General features: G+C 40.6%; 1 protein-coding gene and 1 long non-coding RNA gene across 11 annotated transcripts in view; one reads left to right on the plus strand and one right to left on the minus strand.

Moving 5' to 3' along the window:
- Positions 1–19,834, minus strand: part of Nfia (nuclear factor I A) — a 544,849-nt gene that overhangs the window by 324,335 nt on the left and 200,680 nt on the right. For all 8 annotated transcript variants that reach the window (XM_052718430.1, XM_052718426.1, XM_052718425.1 and 5 more), the window contains one exon: positions 14,661–15,192. In XM_052718430.1, the coding sequence (XP_052574390.1) occupies positions 14,661–15,192 (532 nt within the window). The remainder of the gene's footprint in view (positions 1–14,660; positions 15,193–19,834) is intronic.
- The window catches only part of LOC128097737 (uncharacterized), a 221,574-nt gene continuing 221,114 nt past the window's right edge, over positions 19,375–19,834 (plus strand). For 2 of the 3 annotated variants that reach the window (XR_008213955.1, XR_008213966.1), the window contains exon 1: positions 19,380–19,799. This is a non-coding gene — a long non-coding RNA (uncharacterized LOC128097737). Of the gene's footprint in view, positions 19,800–19,834 lie in introns of all 3 variants that reach the window. The other variant, XR_008213963.1, reaches the window with a different exon arrangement.

Genomic DNA, 19,834 nt, shown 5'->3' on the forward strand with positions numbered 1-19,834 from the left:
AATTCAGAATTAGAATTATTCACACATCAACAACTCCTCTGTGCTAATATGAAACTAGATTTGGGTGAAGAAACAGATACCAATTCACACGATTGAGAAGAGAGAAACAATTTTCACCCAGGTACGGAAAAACTATTTTATTGTTTTTGTTTCCCAGGACTTAAAATCAAACCCAGGCTCCCATATATAGTAGACAAGCACTATACCACCCATGAGCTACATCCCCAATGCTTATTACTGCCTTTAAAATTCCAAATATAAGCTGCTCAATTTCATTGTGCTCCACCCAAATTCTCCTTTTGGTCATTAGTCACTAGTTGAACAAAGATGCCACAGTATCTACACTAAATGCCAGGTCCTGTGCTATCTGTCGTACATAGGGCATCCAAAGCAATACAAGCTTGTCCCTGTCCAGAAAGAAAGCACCGTTTATCATGGCACAGGATATGATAGTGGGGATAGCAACACAGGGCTAGCCTGGAAAGGATCTTTACCTCAAGCTGGGATGAAAAGAAAGCTTGAGGAAATGAGAAGACAGCTGAGTCTTGACAAAATTAGCAAAGCAAAGGTGGACTAGTACATTCCAAGCCAAGGAGTAGCACAGTATGAAACAAAAACATGGATGCATATGCTACCACTGAAATGCCACGGGTAGAAGCCTACAGCAGGCAGGAAGGAAGAGGGCAGGGAGGCCCTGTGTGCTCCATACACAGAATCTTTATTCCTCTTTTCCCACACGCCCTCTCTGATTTCAAGGAGAGTTAAGTTCAATAGTTAACTCTGAAAGGTCATTTTACCCACCTTACTCAGTTGAATTCCAGCTAGCAGTATTTAAATACTGTATCTGTTATCCTGGTTACAAAAGGACTACACAGTAGCAGGATACTTCAAGGGGGTCTTGTCATGTGCCCAAGCCCTTCCTCAACACCGAGTTCCTCAAGTCCTGAAATTCTCTAACCCCAACTTGACTCTCCCAAAGTTCAAAGAACCAAAAAGATCCTTTGGTTAGTGAAATATCATCCTGGTGGGAATATGCAGATGGGGATTAACTACAATTTCTAAGGCAAGCTATGCTTTTTCCAGATGTGGGCCGAGTTTTCAAGAGAATAATACTCTGAAACAATTTCCTTCTGAAGTCTCTAAAACCAGAAATGAGCATTAATGGCATTATTACAAACTCAATTCCAACTTGGATATACATATTTAGAAATACATAATATCAGGACATTAGGGAAGATTGTTTTTCATTATTCAGTGTTATTGGTACTACATGAAGAAATAGAAGACGAAAGAACATCAAATTAATGCTTTCAAGCATTCTGAAACAACGAGGAGGGAAGAGAAAGGGGAAAATTCTCAAGATTAGGGGGTAAAAAAAGATTTTCAAATTTTAAAAAGTTCATTATTTGGAAATAAGACACTTTTAAATGAAGGGAACACAAAATATTGCTAAACTCATCAGGCCCACTCTGGCATTTGTATAGACTGGTTATCTAAGCCGAAGGCGATGTGGTTTTCTTTTCCCTGGAGGATCTGAACTGCTAACATCCCATGGACTGTATCAAGTTTGCTTCACTTCTCTTACTGACTGTTAAACAAAGAGCTGCGTCTTGAGTTTCATGACGTCCCACATGTTTCTGAGACTAATCCCCAGCCATTTTTATTTACAGTGCTCGGAACGAGTTTCTAAGACCATCCCGTGCCATTTTGTAAACGTTACACACCGCATTTTCTGGGTTTTGAAACTAACTGTAGAACAAATTATTTATTCCACGATTTATACAGAGAGAAGAATGCATAGTTGTGGTGGTGGAGACAGATTTCACTTTCAGCTTAAACAACAAGCAAATAAAATAGAGAAAAACAAACCCCAGCCTATGCCATTGGGACCACCCGTTTCCTGCTGCTCTTTTGTTATTTCATACGAGCCCTGGAACTGTTCTGGCTCTTTTCACCATCCACACACACTTTGCCACAGACGATCCGGCCACCCCATCACCACACTGACACACACAGTCACAGTAGCTGTGGGTGCTCTCTATCTGAATGCAATGCGATGTGCACCTGCCACCTTTCGATGAAAAGGGAGGGTAAAGCAACTCCAGAACCCTGGCAACTTCAAACCCGCTTCATCGTGGAAGTCTTGCCATAGCTAACTCTCAGAGAGGGAGCAAAAACCTACCGTAGGAGGCTGTACCGCAGAAACCTGGCTGTGTTTTAGGAACTGCCACCAAATGCCAAATGAATTCCCTACAGTTTGCTCTCCAAGGCTTCCCTTCCTTTCTGTTTTCCACTCTAGTTTTCCTCATGTTTGGTTTTCCTGTAACTCTATTTGTTTCATATTTCATGAGTACAAGGGAGACGTCTTTAAAAAAAAAGAAAAGAAACAAAAAAATTACACGTCTCTGTGGCTTGCTCAAGAGAAAACATATCATAGCGGTCAGCTCTTAAGTAACAGAAAGCATGGGCACCCCATTCCATGTCTGGACTTTCTGAACATTTACATGGATACTTCTGATAACAAAAATCTTGAATACATAGAAATATAGTCCAATGTCACAACCCTCAATGTACCCCAATTATCTCATTTTAAAGAAGCAATACAAAGGCCAGTGAGATGGCTCAGCTGGAAAAGGTGCTCACAGAGCAAATCTGGTGAGCTGAGTTCCTTCCCTGGAACCCACAAAAAGGCAAAGGGAGAGGACTGACTTCACAAAGTTGTTCTTATTCTCTTCACAGACACAGGCACATACATATATCATGACATGAGCCCTCCCCTGCATCCTCATCAGGTCAACACACACAAACACACACACACACACACACACACACACACACACACACACACACACACAATTGTTTTAATTAAAAAAATTGAACAACTCATTCTACAAATGTTTAAAGACTCCACACAGCCTATTAATTAAGAGGACCCTAATGTAAAAGGGTCAAAAGCTTTGAAATATTAATATCTGAAGGCAGTACACCTAAGATAAGTAAATCATTACATGGGATGTTCTTGTGTCTTGGGAACTGAGCACCAAGAAGAGGCCGTAAGAACTGAAAGTATGTTTGATGACGCAACTGCCAGTGCCATGGTAGAATCTGTCAAGAGAGGCAGCCAAACTGACCTCACTGGCCAGTATCAGCCAGAGCATCCACATGCTGCAGCTGCTGTCCGATTCACAACAGCTTCTTCCATCACAGCGTTCCTGGGAGGCAGAAACTTCAGCTCCCTGCCTACAAAATAAAGTTCTGGGCCTCTGAGTTTCATTTAAGGTAAGAAAGCAAATTTAGTACCAACACAGATAACGTTCTGAGTGGTTTCTTATACCACCTTTTGTAAGCTTCTAAATAAACCATGGATTTCAAGATTATCATGCAGTTCTAGAGAACATATTTTTTTTTTTTAACCGCTGTAAATTCAGAACCAGGGCTTAGAGTATGGTGTGTTGTAGGATATCTCAGAGATAAAAAGAAGCCACAGAAGAGCAATCTATGATCATACCTGGGACAAGTTCCTCAACCTGCTTCCTACTACAAACAGGTAATTACAAACACACTTCAACCCAAACGTTAAGGTTTATGTGGAGAGCCAGTAAGATGATATGTAAGAAAAGACTAGATAAATACTGCATTTTAAAAACACAAGCAGGGGATCTGAGAGACTTAGCTTAAATGCAGGCTTCATTATTTCCTGATCGTCTGACTTGAGTGAGTTCTGCTCTCTGGCCCTGTTGCCTGAGCAAGGACAGTCCCTCACACAAGACTTCTGAACATAACTAGTCTCCCACATTCAACAGGATCGATTCTCTCAAGCTAGGAGAAGTCAGAAACGAAACAAAGTAAAGACAAACCAGCTCGCGCACAATCAAAGAAACCCATCTCCACAATGTATAAAACTCCACCAAGCGACGGTACCCAAATACACAAACCTCTCTGGCTGCCCCGTGTCGACCGCAAAACAAGCCGAACCCCTAAAGCCTCTGAGCTCACTTCTAAACTAAGTGACTTCATAGTAAAGAGCCGAGGTGGAATTCAGGCTGCTGTCCAACCCGGCTCTCTACCCATCTGCTCGCCCACGAGTCCGCGGTCTCAGGACCCCATGTCACATATCTGTCACCCTCCACCCAGTCACCTCCCAGGCTCAACCGAAAATGAAGCGAAAGCTAGGCGCAGTCAGTCTCTACAGAGCAAAACTCAAAATGTCTCTCTTGGAGGAATCACAAAGCTTTTTGTTTGATACCTCTGACCTTTCTGGAGAAATCAGTCGCTGTGGTTTAAGAAATGTAGGTGGCGAAAGTACAAAGGATTGCATTTATTCATTGTGCGTGTTTTCATCTTTTCTGAGATGAGGGACACATATCTTTAGAACAATTACTTCTTTAACTGTAACCTTTCAGCCTGAAATATTCTCACAAAAAAGTGTGTGTGTATATGTATCATATATATATATAATTATATGTGATAGATAATATATGTTATATGTAAGATATGATAATTGTATTATTGTATGTAATATATATTCTGGGCTTGGTAAGGTATTATTTTTTTTTAAATTATTATCCTCATTACATTTTACTGAAACTCCAAAACATAAAAATTTAAAAATACTGAGCAATAATTCTTTAAAAAAATGTTAAATACAGTAATCATTTTCAACGTATTATTATTCTGTAGGTGTGTGCGTGAGCATGATATGGGAGAGCACATTGCTGTGGCGCAGGTGTGGAGGTCAGGGGACAACTTTGTGGAGTCAGTTCTCTCTCTTTCTGTCTCCACGTGTGTTCCAGGGGCCCAACGGAGACCGGCAGCTTTTGTGCAGTTAGCGCCTTTACCCCCTGGGCCATCTCACCAGCCCAGAGCAATTGAAAAAGGCAATGGGAGTGAGTTTCAAAAGTACATTAAAATAAATTTTAATAAAAGTCCTTGTCACTTACTGATAGGCCAGAAAAGCCCCGCAATGATTGTCTTTCCCTGGCAGACACACACAGCAGTGCTACCCTGCTGCACAGCAGTATCACATAGACTGCATTGTCAGAAGTCTTGGAAACGAAATTCCCGAAGAAAAACCTCTACAAGGAGGAAAAGGAGGCCAACTAAATGAATCCACCAGTGAGTTCAGGAACTCACTCGTTTCATATGATACACATCCATGCGAAAGTCCTGTCAGTCCCACAAAGACACAAGCATTGTTCATGCAAACAAACTGTAGCCAAATTCTTATCTAGAATCCTTGTTTATCCGAAACACTGGTCAAGCACTTTAGTTTTCAATCACTCGATATTACAAACATACTCTCGAGTACACCATTTTCCATGGACAACATTTTTAAATACATACTATCAGTAATGGAAACCACTGGCATATGGCAGGTGTGGTGGCCAAGCCTTCAGTCCCAGCAGAGGTACCCAGGTCTGAGTTTCAGGCTGGCCTGGTTTATAGAGCCAGTTCCAGGACAGCCAGCGCTACACGGAGAAACCTTGTCTCAAAAAACAAAAACCAATAAAACAAAATAAAATAAAATAAAAAAGCATCAGCATAAAAGATATCCATAATTTATTATTGTTAGTGTGATATTATAACAGAACCCACACAACCATGTGACAGTAAGCTACAGAGGTAAATATGTAGACACACTGTACCTCATACTCTACAGCAAACTTTATGTGTCCCTATCACACACCCATGTAGAATGCTCCAAAATGGCAGAAAGAAGGGCTCCAGGTCACTTCAACTCTTTGGTCCACATGTCCATAGCCCTCTTTTTTTTGTTTTTTTGTTTTTGTTTTTTTTGAGACAGGGTTTCTCTGTGTAGCTTTGTGCCTCTCCTGGAACTCACTTGGTAGCCCAGGCTGGCCTCAAACTCACAGAGATCTGCCTGCCTCTGCCTCCCGAGTGCTGGGATTAAAGGCGTGCGCCACCACTGCCCGGCCCATAGCCCTCTTTTAACCTGGCTCCTTCTGCAGTCAACATTTTCATGAAAGTTGATGAGAATCTGTCACCCTAAGGTTTTTTATGTCAGCTCCTTTGGAAGTCAGTGGAGGATTTGCAAGTGACAATAAGGAATCCTGTATACACAATAATCATTTTATGCAGGAGCTTAAAATTAAATAGTTAATCCCTTTAAGATTAAAATATACATAACTGTAAATGCCTCCAGCAGGAAAAGGGAAACCACATCCACACAGAAGAGACGGCTTCAAATTTCTAATATTAAGAAATTCAGCCAGGTGGTGGTGGTGGTGGTGCACACCTTTAATCCCAGCACTCGGGAGGCAGAGCCAGGCGGATCTCTGAGTCCGAGGCCAGCCTGGGCTACGGAGGGAGATCCAGGACCAAGCATCAAAACTACACAGAGAAATCCTGTCTTGAAAAAACAAAACAAAAAACAAAACCAAAAACAAAAAAATTTGTCTCTGATTCTGAAAAGACAGCAAATACTAACACTGCAATCTGACTGTCCCTGTTACTCACTGCAAATATCTTCCCTACCAAATATTCCTACGCAGAACAAGCTGTGCAAACTTACTGTAGCTACTTTCTCCAATAGCACGAAGGCCATGTGCTAGCCAGTCCTGGGCTAGCAAGACTGTGAAACGGAATAAAATCACCCAGATAATAGCATCAAGGTCAGCAACCTAACAGGGCAAGAGCTTCACAGTTGCACAGATTTTTTTTTTTTTTTAATATCCTCCCTCTTCTTTTTCTTGACTTTTTGAGAGAGGGTCTAGTTCTGTAGCCCAAGCTGGCACTCCTCCTGCCTCAGCCTACTGAATGCCAAGATAATAGGACTGAGTCACTATACCTAGCTTAGTAATCACCTTTTTAATTTATAAATTATTTCAAAAGTCACACACACACAAACCTTATTTCAAGGTAGGCAACATGACACACACCTTTAATCCTAGCACTCGGGAGTCAGAGGCAGGTGGATCTCTGTGAGTTCAGCCTGGCCTACATAAACAGGTTCCAGGCCAGTCAGGACTACACAGTGAAACTCTGTCTCATAGAACAAAAGTGATATTTCTGTTTAATTTAATAAAAATTCAACTCAGCAGCTGAATTAATACATACAATGAACCAATATAGTATAAATTGGAGTGGTGACTCTTTTTATTCTATTTACAATGATTCACATTGTGTGGCTTTTAGGTTTTGCATTGCAATCATTAAGAACTAGTCTTGGCCAGGTATGGAGGTGCATGTCTTTAATACCCTAGTCTACGGACTGAGTTTCTGGACGGTCAGGGCTACACAGAGAAACTCTGTCTCAAAAAGTGGCCCCCAACCCCTGAAAAACAAAGCAAAATGAAACAAAACACCCTAATCTTGTCTAAGTTCCAAAAATCAAAATACGGGAATTAAAATGAATCATCTTTTTATTTTTCTATTTTAATTTTTAAAAATTAAACCAATAAAATTCCTTTTTTGGAACATTATTTTCGCTTTCTTTTATATTATCAAAGTAAAAACCAAAGGCAAATTTCAAAGCAAAGCAATTTGCAAATTTTAAAATTAAATCATTACAAATTAAAAATACTATTCCTTTTACATATATAAATATGTTTAAATTCCCTATAAATGTTGAAAATTAAGATTTTTAGGTAATACTTGATTATTGAATGCCATCCCAAAATATCTAGCACTCATTAATCTGTGTCTTTAAAAAATTATTTTAATCCTCTTTCAAAATACATTTATTCACTTCACCATTCTGAAAACAAGAACAAATAACTCATTCCAGATTTTTGACCCTAACATTGACAAGAGACCACTTCTTTCCCAACCAACTATGGCCTCTTCTATGGCTAAGACTTGAACTGTATAGGTAAACATCTCCATGGAAAGGTTTACAGCTTGACAGTTTAGTTCTCCCTTGCTTCTAGGGAGGTGTGTGGCACCATTTAAATGGCATTTGGGTTGTTACTACGACACAAGTTATGAAGAGTTTGGAGACAGGGGAGCTTCCTGGATGTCACTCTGAGCAAATGCTGCTGCTGTGGGCTGCTCTGCGGAGTTCTGTTACTTAGGATACTAATCTGAGGAACGAGTTCCAGAGTGAAAGAAGAAAGAAAAAAGAAGAAGTGCAGGGAGTTGTCTGGGGCTTGCCTAACAATGTAGGGGTGCCCAGCACGGGGAAAAAAACAAAATGAAGTTAAAAAGCGCAAACTAAGTATAAAGTGAACTCTGTCCGGTGTCAGCCTCAGCTCAGGCATGCAAAGTCCCATTCCCTTCCTTCTGGCTCTGGGTTGGTACTCCCAGTGGATGTGAGTTGCAAATATCTACCACCAGGTTAAGTCTTTGAGAGACATAAAAAGATGTAAAACGTCAACAAAAGTTCTCAAAGATGTGAAATGATTCTACTTCAGTGCGTCGTCACTGTGGCCAGCCTACACGTTCGTGGACGAGTTGGCAACATGTTAGGCAGCTCATAGGAGACCAAGAAGTGCCAAGGGACACAGCTCTAAAGGAAAGGACGTCTTGGTCCTACGGAGCCTGTTTTGCAAACGGAACAGCAAACTTTTTTTTTTTTTTCTGTAAAGTTTCTGCCTTCGCCATTCGCTGCTGGACTTATCATTCTTTATCTCCAAAACCATGTTTACTTAACTAGAACAGTGATGGGAGGGCTAGCTCTATTAGCTAAAACACTGCAGTGACTATAATTTAAAAAAAAAATGAGTATGTGTTTTCCAATATGGGGGTGGAGGGGGGAGACAGAAGAGGGGAAAAGCCACTTCTACTTAAGTAGAAGTGAGAAAATTCTGTCGCGCTCAGAGACATCAGAGTCTGGATCCATACTGTGTGGGCTACCATTACATCAGTGGGAGGGAGCCTGAGAGTGGCCGGCCCGGCCTGCACTGTGAGCTACATGATGCAAATCAACAGAAATCAGAAGCATGACCACAGCACCCTTGCCAAGCTGTATGCATCCTAGAGTCCTTAGCTGAATGCCTAAACCCAAAAGAAGTCTTTGTACAACATTTGTTTTCTAAAGTTTTGAATTGAACCTTGAAACTCCAAGTAGCAACACTGCCTCAAACTAATTACACACACACACACACACACACACACAAAGGTGGAAATATGCTTTATAAACTTCTCCACTTGACATCCTCCTGCCTGAGATCCTTCACAGTTGCTGCTTAGGCCAAAAGTCCTTCAGAGTATCTCCACTTGCAATTAAGTCTATAGTTTGACATTTCCCTTAACAATGCATACTGTTTCTTCATACTTTTCCTCCTCCACCTGGCTCCTTCCTCTTCCCCCAAGAGTTTACAACTTATAATATTTTTAAAAGCAAGCTCTCGCCTCTAAATAACCACAAAGAAATTACTTAAGGAACAGTACAAAACTAGATTTTAGCACATTTGCTAAACTCAATCTGCACTTTTTTTCTTCCCTTCTAATCCTCAGCATTGTCTTCAATAATCTATATTGACATTTAGGAGCAACTGCTTCTGTGGGAGATTTAAAGAGCCGACGGGCTGTTCCGCGTCCTCTGGACGGCGCTCCAGGCCCTAACCCAGTCCTACTGTGTACAGCACTGACCACAACAAAAGCTGTGGTTTCTCCCACACTAGCCTTAAATAGGTTTAAATTAATGCTATTCATCACGGGGGTGGGAAGGAAGAGAGGCAAACCAGGCCAATAGCATTGGGAAATTTTCTAACCAACACAGTCAAACCTCTTAGCCATAAACGAACTGACTTCCATTCAAAGGCTTCCTCTCAACCAACTTTTGCTCTGTGTTCCGGTGAGCTCTCTGCCTTTGAACGTCCATCTCTTTCACTATGGGCTAAGCACAGGATTCTGTTACTACATTCAAGGGAAAGGCTATTGCTACTATCCTCAGGTTACTCACTTAAGGCTCTAAAAGTCATAGTTAATCTCAAGTCTGTTGGTTGCTAGAACTATCTTTATAGAATTAAGAGATAAAACTGTATACATGAATCAGTAAGTTACAATATACCAATGAGCCAAAAATTCTACCACAAATTTGACTTAGGGTCAGCACTGGAATTTGGGATACAGACTAGGTCTCTCTTAATTTTAAGTTTCACCATATATTATTAGTCTTATCCCTTCTTTTTCCAAACTTACTTTATCACCACAAATCATGGGAACTATGTCCACAAGTTTCTGCTAGGGAGTTTGTTAAGCTTCTGAAGAAGTTTAGTTATATATGTACAGTCCTAGTCTTGAATATAAACACATATACACACATACTTGCCAGCAGAACATGCTGAATATATGTTAGAAATGCAATACTCCCTCTAACAAATGTGCTAAGTCACCTAAAATTGGTCCATTGCAAAAATTAATTGGATATAGAATTATAAAATATAACAAAATAATGACTCATTTTTAATGTTTAAAATTATTTTATATGTACTGTAACCTCATGTGTCATTATTCCACATTTTAAAAAGTATATTTTGAATACTATTGAAATCATTGCTACTGCTTAAGCAGCACTCTGGGTGCAGCCTGGGTGTGCACACATGCACACAAAGCACACACTCACAGGCACTCCCCATCTTACACCTGCTCTGAAGCAGTAGGAAGTGAATTCTCAATCTGTCAACATGACCATCTGGTCTATCTGCATATCATGGCTTTCTCTAGTACTATATGAAGGAATGGCAGTCACGAGGCCAAAATAAAACTAACGTGCACCTGAATGGGAATAGCTCCTCTTTTGGCTGAAATGGAAACACGTGGCTCATCCCAGCCAAACTCGCAGAGTTCCGACTTAAAATGAGGATGCCTGAAAGCATAACCAAAGGAACACTTTGGTACAGACCATGCAGTGATGAGTAACACTGCCCTGCAGGTTACAGGATGGGTACCAAGCTGCTGGGATACTGAAACAGCTCTTCCTGCAAGGGCAGAGACAGACCAAGCAGCAGCTCCTATACCCCAAGGTTCCTCTGCAGAAGTGTTCACTTCCCATCTTAAAACTCAAGCGTCCTCGCACTGCCGTGATGATGGCATCAGTTCCTTTGTCATTGGCTAATTAGCAGTTGCAGCAATTTGCTGACAATTTTGGTCACTTAATCTTTCCAAGTGGATTTTTTAAGACAGCTAAAAATACTCGCAATCTTAGAAAACTCCTCACCTTTAACAAGTGACAATGGCTCAGTGTGCTTCAGCTTTGGGCCCATTGCCACCTGCAAATTAGCAAGGGCCTCTGTTGAATTAAACATAATTCCATTTGTTTAATTTTAGATTTTAAGTGTCACCACATGCAAAGACTATCTCAGAGCTGTTGCTGTACTCCACACCAGGTAATACCAAACATAAACAGTGACTATCATTTTGTGTCGTAAATAAAGCAATCCACCTCCGTCCAAGAAAGAAGTTCTTTTAAAAGTCCAACCTCTTAACAAAATTTAACTAACTTAACAGAATCCTTAGAATCTGATTACATTTCCAGAAGTTATACAGAAGGAGTTTCAAAAAAAAAATGGAAAAAGAAAAGAAAGAAAGAAAAAACTCTCCAGAAAGTTCTCGGTTGAGTGCCTACTAATGAACAAAGGTTAACTTTATCTAAAAGGTCAAATGCCTGGTGGCTAAGGTTATGACCTTAACAACTTAAATTGTGACCTTGCCACGTGCCGGGTATATTGTAGATTCTGATACAGATCATCTGGTAAAGGCTGGTCATAAATTAGCTTTACTGTTACATGCCCACAAAGAAAGCCATTGGACATGATACCATAATACCACCAAGTCGTCATATGATACACAGGAAAGACAATGCAAATAGAGACCAAATTAAAGACATAAAATGGCTTTGTTATTTTATGGACCGAACAAGATGAAAGTCTCAGGCTTATGGAATCACGTGACTTCACTATACTTCTTACTGTTTATTTGACATGAAAATCACACAGTTCTAATACCACCAGATTTAGGGATGCAGTCAAAGCATTGGCTTTTATCATCTCTAAGCCTCAGGGGGAAAAAAATCACCTCTGCTTTTAACAAATGTTTGATTATGCATTTGCTTCCAGTATTCACATTTTAATGTTTTCCAAAAATAATAATAATAATAAAACAAAAATAACAAAACAACAACAACAACAAAAACCCATCCAGTCCATGAAGTGATAATCAATGTACATATTTCAAAAGGGGATGGTGGTGTAGAGGAGAGGAGGCATTCAAGAAGGAAAAAAGTACATTTTTAAAGAAATGGAAAAAAACCGCACTACAGGTGCAAAGGCCACAATGGTTTTGGCATGGATTGGGAAGCACGCTTCAGAGTCTCTGCTTCGTGCCAATACTGGCAAGTTCTCAAAACTTTTAAGGAGGTAAAAACATTGTTTAGTGTTTACAAATCTTCAGCATTATAACAGATGCTTGTCAAATCAGCCGATCGTAGGTTGACCGATCTACCCCATATCAGCATCGGCAGCTTCTCTTCCACGAATAAGAGGTCCCAAAATATCTTAGGTCAAATTTGAAGTATTTTCTAATAAAAGGCCTTGACTATCTATTTTCTTTTTGCAAGCTCCCTATTGCGGGCACACAGGCAGCCATTACTGTGGTGCTCTGGAAAGCAATGGCCAGGCATTTGGCTAGTATTCAGGCCTGAGGAGGCATTCTGGGATACATGAGGAACACCAAACCGAAGGTAGTCTGATCCATGTGGCTGTCGATAAATCTTTCATCAGCTGTAAGCATGCTAACTCTCCTAAGCAACCTCCCAAACGTCATTCCGGCCCCATCACTCCTTCAGACACCCTACCAACCAGCAACTGCGTTGTCTTAAGGACAGGAAGTAACTGCACAACAATAACCCACCAACAGAAAAGGTGAACCAGGGAACGGGAAGAGCCAGGCAGCTACATGTCTTTAAAGGTAACTTCCCCGAGATTCTCAGAGAAATGCTTAACTTAAAAGCACAGAAGGGGGCTTGCTCAAACTGACAGAAACGCCACAGACATTTCAATTTTGGTTCTTTCTCGTAGGAAGCCCACTCACATCCTGCGTCAATTTTTGGCATCCTCAAGTTTCAAAGTTGCCCAATTAGAAAATTCACTATCATTGATAAATTATTTTCCTAAATATCTAAACGATAAACACATGATATAAAGAGTGCACTGGGAATGCCCATAACTGTCTTGCACTCCTAGGCACTTAAAACATACAAATGATGAAGAAGAAGAAAAAAAGAAAACTTTAACTTTGCTTTTACTATAGACAAGAAAAGTGAGCAGCAAGGTTGAGGAGGGTTAAGGAAAGGCCACTTGTTCCTGTTTAGAACTTCCACTGCCTCAAACTGGCTAAAGCAACAGGCATGCCTTGTAATTGAGTATACATTTTCAAAAGCCCAAATATTTGAAACGCTTTCAGAGCGCATCCTCTGAAATACACATCTGTCCCCTGCCAACACAACACAAATGATGATGTGACATGCTTGCAGAGTCAGTTTCTCCAGTTTCTTAAGTAACGACAGATGGGCAACAAAAGTTCTCTTTCTAAATCATATACTGAAAAAAAATAGAGAGTAAAATGTTATCTGATTTCTTTGAAAATTAAAAATTTTCAGATTTTAAAAATCTTTTGCAAAATACTGTTGACTTTGCAGATACTATATTTTCTCTCCATTGTGGGAGAAAAAGAAAAAAGTGTGTGTGTGTGTGTGTGAGAGAGAGAGAGAGAGAGAGAGAGAGAGGATTCCACAACTTTCTTTCTCCCATCTGGCTTAAGTAACTGCCATGAAGGCAATCTAGCAAGACTGATATGTACATATAAAAAGTCAACAAGTTACACAAGACCTGAGCTTTCACATAACACAATGAGCCTTTGTCTAAAACAAGACGAAAAGAACAAAGTATGCTGCATTATTTCACCCAGTCCTCAACAGTTGATTCCTGAATGCTCTTCCAAATTCTGAAGCACACTCTGGTAAGACACGTCTCAGAATCAATAGTGAATCTCATACAAATCAGAATAGGTCAATGGATCAATTACCAATGGCGATTTCACAATGCATTCACCCAGGCTATGCAAGCTGGTCACGTTTAATATCACCTGCTTAGAATTTGGTTGGTTGGTTTCCTTCAGCTATTTGAAATGACACAGAGAATTCCCACATACGAAGCTGCTAAGCTTGTATATTAATGTGATTATCTTACTTTCATAAAGGCCCAGCATTTTGATAGTAACCTTACCTCCAACTTCTTAATTGGCAAGGGGTGCAAAGAGGCCTCAAAAGTTTAAAAAAATCCCAACAGAAAAGCAGCTAACAACAAATGAAATGTATTTTTTAACAAGATCACAATCCAGTTTAAAATCTATTCTTTATAACGAAGGTTGTCATGAGGCTTCTCTTACCATGAGTCTAAAAACTGTGACTACAACTTCTCACCCACTGAACTACCAAGACTTCTGATGGCATTACTTACCATACATGACCTGAGTGGGAATTCTCTGAGAGCTTTGCTTTTATACCTGAATGAGGGTGGCACCACAGAGAGGGGCAGCAAGGTGTTCAAACTGTCCTGACTCTGGTTTACCCTCTGAAACCTCACCGGCCCAATGCCCTAGGCTGGTCCTTAGAGGGAGGTCAGGAATGGTTCAGCATTCACAGAGGTCATCAAAAGGGACATACACAAGAAAGCAGGAGTTGTTCGCATCGCACTTACCTGCTGCATGCACAAAGTATGCCAAATATAAATCGAGTTCCTTAACAGAAACCCCTATGTGATGGGGCTGGACACAGAGCCCTGGATTTGAGCACTGTGGGGACTTTACAAGGCGCTCGCCATCAGTACTTTCCAGCGGAATACCTTTGAACAAGATCACCATGACGAGGTCCAACCTCCACACTTTATCTGCCTGGCGGAGGCAGTCAATTCTCCGCATCTTGCCTTTCTGGTCTGGGTTGGAAAGAACACAGCATGGAGGTTTTTTCCCTGTAACTGTAAGAACAAAATCCTCTCGGTACTCAGGCCGGATATCTTTCCGTAACTTGGCCAGAAGTCGGGAAGCCCACTTCTGCTTGACTTCGGGCTTCTCACTTAGCAGTTCATCCTTCACAGCCCTCTCCTCTTCTTTCGACATGCGCTTCTCATGTTTTTTGAAGTATTTTCGCTTTCGGGCCTGCAGGTTGAACCATGTGTAGGCGAAGGCGCGGACGTGGGGCAGAAGTGCTTCAATGAAAGGATGAAACTCATCCTAGGGAAAGGAATAAAAACAAAAATACGAATACGACCAACACAAAAGGAGACCACTTGCCTCTGGGAGTTGTCCTAAAGATATCCTTCATTTCACATGAAATGTGGCCCAAGTATTGTATTACCTTTAAAATCATATGTAAAATCCCTAAGGGCAACCGAGGGGAAGGGGAACGCTCTCAGCACCATTGCCTATGATCTGAAAGGAGAAAACTGCTAAGAATTTTTCAACATTTTGGTACGTTCCATCGTGCGGCCTACTTCCCAAATCCTTTACAGAGCAAGCAGAGTTTACCTAAACGCTTATAACAATATATACTCTTAACCCTATTTCAAGGAGGCCATATCTAATTTTGTCCCAGCCTTGACCTCACCATTTGTAGTGCGGCCAGGACCCGGCAGCCAGATTGGCAAATCCTAAACACTCAGGTGCCAGTCAATGTTTATGGAAGTCTAGGAGCAAGACCCATCTCTACCGTCAATGAAAACAAAGGCTTTCCCTTTGGAGAGGCCGTGAAGACTCTGATCTGCCTCTCATGTATTTTTGGTAATATCTTAATTACTCTTCTAAATATTATAGTTACCGATAATTTACAAAAAAAAAAAATAGAAAAAATGTGGCAGGTCTTTACAGAAAAGAAGGGACGATTTGGTATTCATTTGACTAAAAAAAAAAAAAAAAAAAAAAACTATGCCCAAGAAATCGTTACTGAACTATGGGAAGAGAACAAAAAAGGAGTTGGGGGGGGCACACCAAACAAAGCAGAGCCCCAAGCCCAGAGTAAACAGGGTGCCTCACTGAGACAGTACTCCTGCAACTGAACACATTTAGTGGCTGATAGGACTGTGGAACACCCTCAAAAGCAACCAGCCCTATAAAATGCATCATCTCAATTTTTAAAATAATATTTCAGCTTTTTCCCCATCAGCAAACAGGAGACTCAAGGAAACCCTTCACAGATCTCTCGTTAAAAGTCAGATAATTGGAAGAGAAAAATGAACTTAAAGCACTTAAAATTTTCTTCCTGGTTTACTTAAAAGTATGTGATTCTTATGTTGACGTTGGTTAGAAATTTTGAGCATAAAAATTTTTTAAAAGTTAAACAATAACATTCACAAATGCTCAGAGAGAACATCCAACTCTTGATTAACTAGGCCACACCAATTTTATATAACGGCTTTCTGCCACAAAGATAAATTATTTACTTTCAAATAAATGAAGATAAGAAAACTAGAAGAATATGTGGTACTTTTTAAGAAGAGTGGAGTGTATAAATGTAAATATATTCCTTTTTAACGTTTCTTATAGCAACCTTAACATTCTTGAGGTACAAGAAACTGCAATACCAAAAATAGTATTACTACTCAAGAAATTAAAATTTTAAACATTCAAATGTATACTGAAGGTAATACATTTTAATAGTCAAATCTGTTAAATTTTTTTACAAATTGTAATCAACCATGTAAACATTACATACAGCAGGATTCTTTAAAGTAAGTGTATAATCATATAACGCATATTTAATTGTTACAATAATTGGCCTTTTCTCTCTTTCTGCACAAATTTTAGACTCCATGGCTCAAGTTCAGTTTTGAAACTTGCTCTTTTTCAAAAAAGGAATAAAAGAAGTGCTGAGCTTTGGTTAACATGTGTCCATTCTTCCAGTGGGGGGAAAAAGAGTAAAATACAATAATTATATTATTCTTTACCGTAAACCATTAGCATTTTAAAACTGTGTAATATTTAAGAATCTTTATCCCTTTGGAAGGAAAACACAGGGGGAAAGGCGCAGTTTATCCGCTAAGGTACATGCCAAACCACAAAGCATTTAAACATTTCTAAATTCTGAGCTCATCCTTGAAATGTTCTGAAATACATAAATGTTATGTATTTCATATTGACTGACGTCCAGATGTATACAGGACATACTAGAGACTAAGACTCCGTGGCATTATGGAAAGAATCTCTGAAGTCGACCTTAAACTACACAGTGAGCCTTCTCCAAAAGGAGGCTTTCATTTTTAAAGACTCAGCTCCATTTTATAAGGCAAATAGCTCCAAATACATCATATCTATGCTAAGGCATTACCTTATTAATGATAATAAACATGTTAAATAAACATTCTAATGTGGTTATTTTATACGTCCAAAGATACTCCTAAAATACTTCTTAGAAACTGACAACTGCATCAGTTCACGTTCAGAATCATTGCGTTCACCTGCCAACCAAACGCCCATATATCTCTTCAGAAAAAAATTTGAAAATAAGGTCAAGTAGTCCTCACGGATAATCTATATCCGCCAGTTTTGCATCAGAGGTATTTACAATGTATTATTCCCCAAAGGTTTCTAGACTGTAAATAAAAACACACAATATTTTATATAACTTCACTCAAATGACAATCATACTTAGCCAACGTATTGATAGAAATATCTCCCAAAGCATCCAAACTTAAAAAAAAAAAAATTACAGGAAATGTCCAAAGAAAGCTAAATGTTTCGGGGGGTGGAGGTATGTTCTCATAAGTCAAGCTCCTCAACAAAACACCATAAACTCTGTAATATTTAAAAAATATTCAAGAGAAAACAAGTAATATTGTACATACATAGGTGATGAGAATGTTACAGCCCACCAATAAAAATAAACCTGTGGACCTGCTTCAAAGCCGCATTGCTTTGAATCGGCATCTAAAATGTGGATCTGTTTGAAAGCAGGCCAAGTTTAAGAGCCACAGAATAGTGGTAGTGCTGGAAACTCCTTTTTTTTTTTTTTTTTTTCCAAAAGCTTTACTCATAAATTTCTGCTGAACTGTCAGGATTTAGGCAGGTACAGGAGTTGATTATGATATGCCCATCCTCAATCAAAAGAAGAGGCCTGGCATTCTCAAGGTAAAGCCCCTTCCAAGTACACACAGCAAACTGAGTTTTCTCTTACAGTTAGAGTACATTTATCACCATGCTTACTGGATCTTTTTATTTTTTTTTAAATGAGCAATAAACGACCTAAGTTTTTCTTTCTGAAACTGGCTCGAACGTGTTATAAATATTCCAGAAAGTTAAATAAATTGTAAATCAACTTTTAAAGACCCTCTCATAAAACAAATGAGCCTTTATTCCCTGTTTATTGTACATTTTCTTCACAAACTGCTACACCAAATAAGCGTTTCTCTTAGTGGTGTGGAGGCCTAGTGAATGCATCAATCAGTGCTGCCAAGAGTGTAGGAGGGGGCAAGGGGAAGAAAAAAAACTTTCTTAACGTGATAATAACTCAAGAGAAGCCAACTTTGTTAAATACCTAACTACGCCTGGGGCCTGCATGGATACACAGGTATGCTCCTGAAATGCACAGCCCCAGACCAGAACTTTTATCTTTTCAAATCTCACTCGAGAAGATAACCGTTGTGTCCATAAGGGTCTTTCTTGCTATTGCAGCATGCTGGTATTATCTACAAGTTCTACGTGTTGCAAACTTTTGCCAATTGGAATTTCAGCCTTTCGAATCTCAGCACTTTCACTGCAGACTATAATTCATTCAAATTATCTTACACTTTGCATCTTATCCATATGCAATTGTGAACCTTGCCAGAAGTGGTTGGAAAAGTTTCATTCCATACTTCCACAAGTTACTAAAATAGTAACTCTGGAAGTGTGTGTGTGTGTGGGGGGGGTGGACTTTTACAATAACTAAAACAACTGCTATCCATTATTAATGTGAGGCCTAAATCCCAAACAGACCATCTCCACATAAAAGATGCATTTAAGAGTCTTCTGAGATCAAATAGCCAGTGTTATTACTGTTAGATACTGCAGTAAGAAGGAAAGTCATGTGGGAAATAAATCCAGAATCTAGAGGGGAGAGGAAAAACTCCTGATACTTTCAGCCTTCCAAAGTATTCCCGGTAAACCGTTAGCTCCAGCTCATTGAAGGCACAGTGGTAGCAGGGTTTTGAGGGAGGCATGAATAAACCTTGTGCTCGAAGCATATAACTTCATGTAGGTAATTACTGATCAGACTGCAATGTTTTAAAGCAGTATAAAGACTCACGCTTAAAAAGAAAAATTAGCGCAAATCACTCTGACTTTATGCCTTTTAGTCAGAGAAAATAAATAATATATTCAAACGGGACCAGATCCGGAGCCGCAAAATAGCAGTGTTTCCTTGCCGGTGGTGCAGACAAGAACGGGAGGGATGAGCTGGGAGGCTCGAGCAGGAGGGGCGGAGGGGCTCTAAGCCCCACGCTGCGAGTGGGGTTGCAGGGAAAGTTGCCGGGTCCTGCGTGCTGAGCCGCCTGGGCCGTGCATAGGCGGCGGCAGCGGGGCAGCCGACTCCGGGCCCCGGCCGCCGCTCGACCTCGGGCCGGAGCCCCACTCCACCCGCAGCGGCCCAGCCCGGCCCGACTCGCGGCCTCGGCAGCTCTCTGGCCTGCACGGCGTTGGCACGCCCGACCCCGAAACTTTCGCCCGGGGCCGTGGGCGGGAGGCGAGGACGCAAGGTCCTGGGCCGGCGCGGGGTGTGTGTCCACGCAGCCCACGGGCGAGGGCTCGCACCGCCCGCCGCGTCCGAGGGGCGCTGCCCGGCCCGGCCCGCAAGCTGGCACAAAACAAAAGTAAGAGTTCGGGGCGTCGGCGGGGGGCGCGGGGG

This window comes from Peromyscus californicus, unplaced genomic scaffold, assembly GCF_007827085.1.
Source record: "Peromyscus californicus insignis strain IS unplaced genomic scaffold, ASM782708v3 Scaffold_5__1_contigs__length_169319896, whole genome shotgun sequence".
NCBI lineage: Eukaryota > Metazoa > Chordata > Mammalia > Rodentia > Cricetidae > Peromyscus > Peromyscus californicus.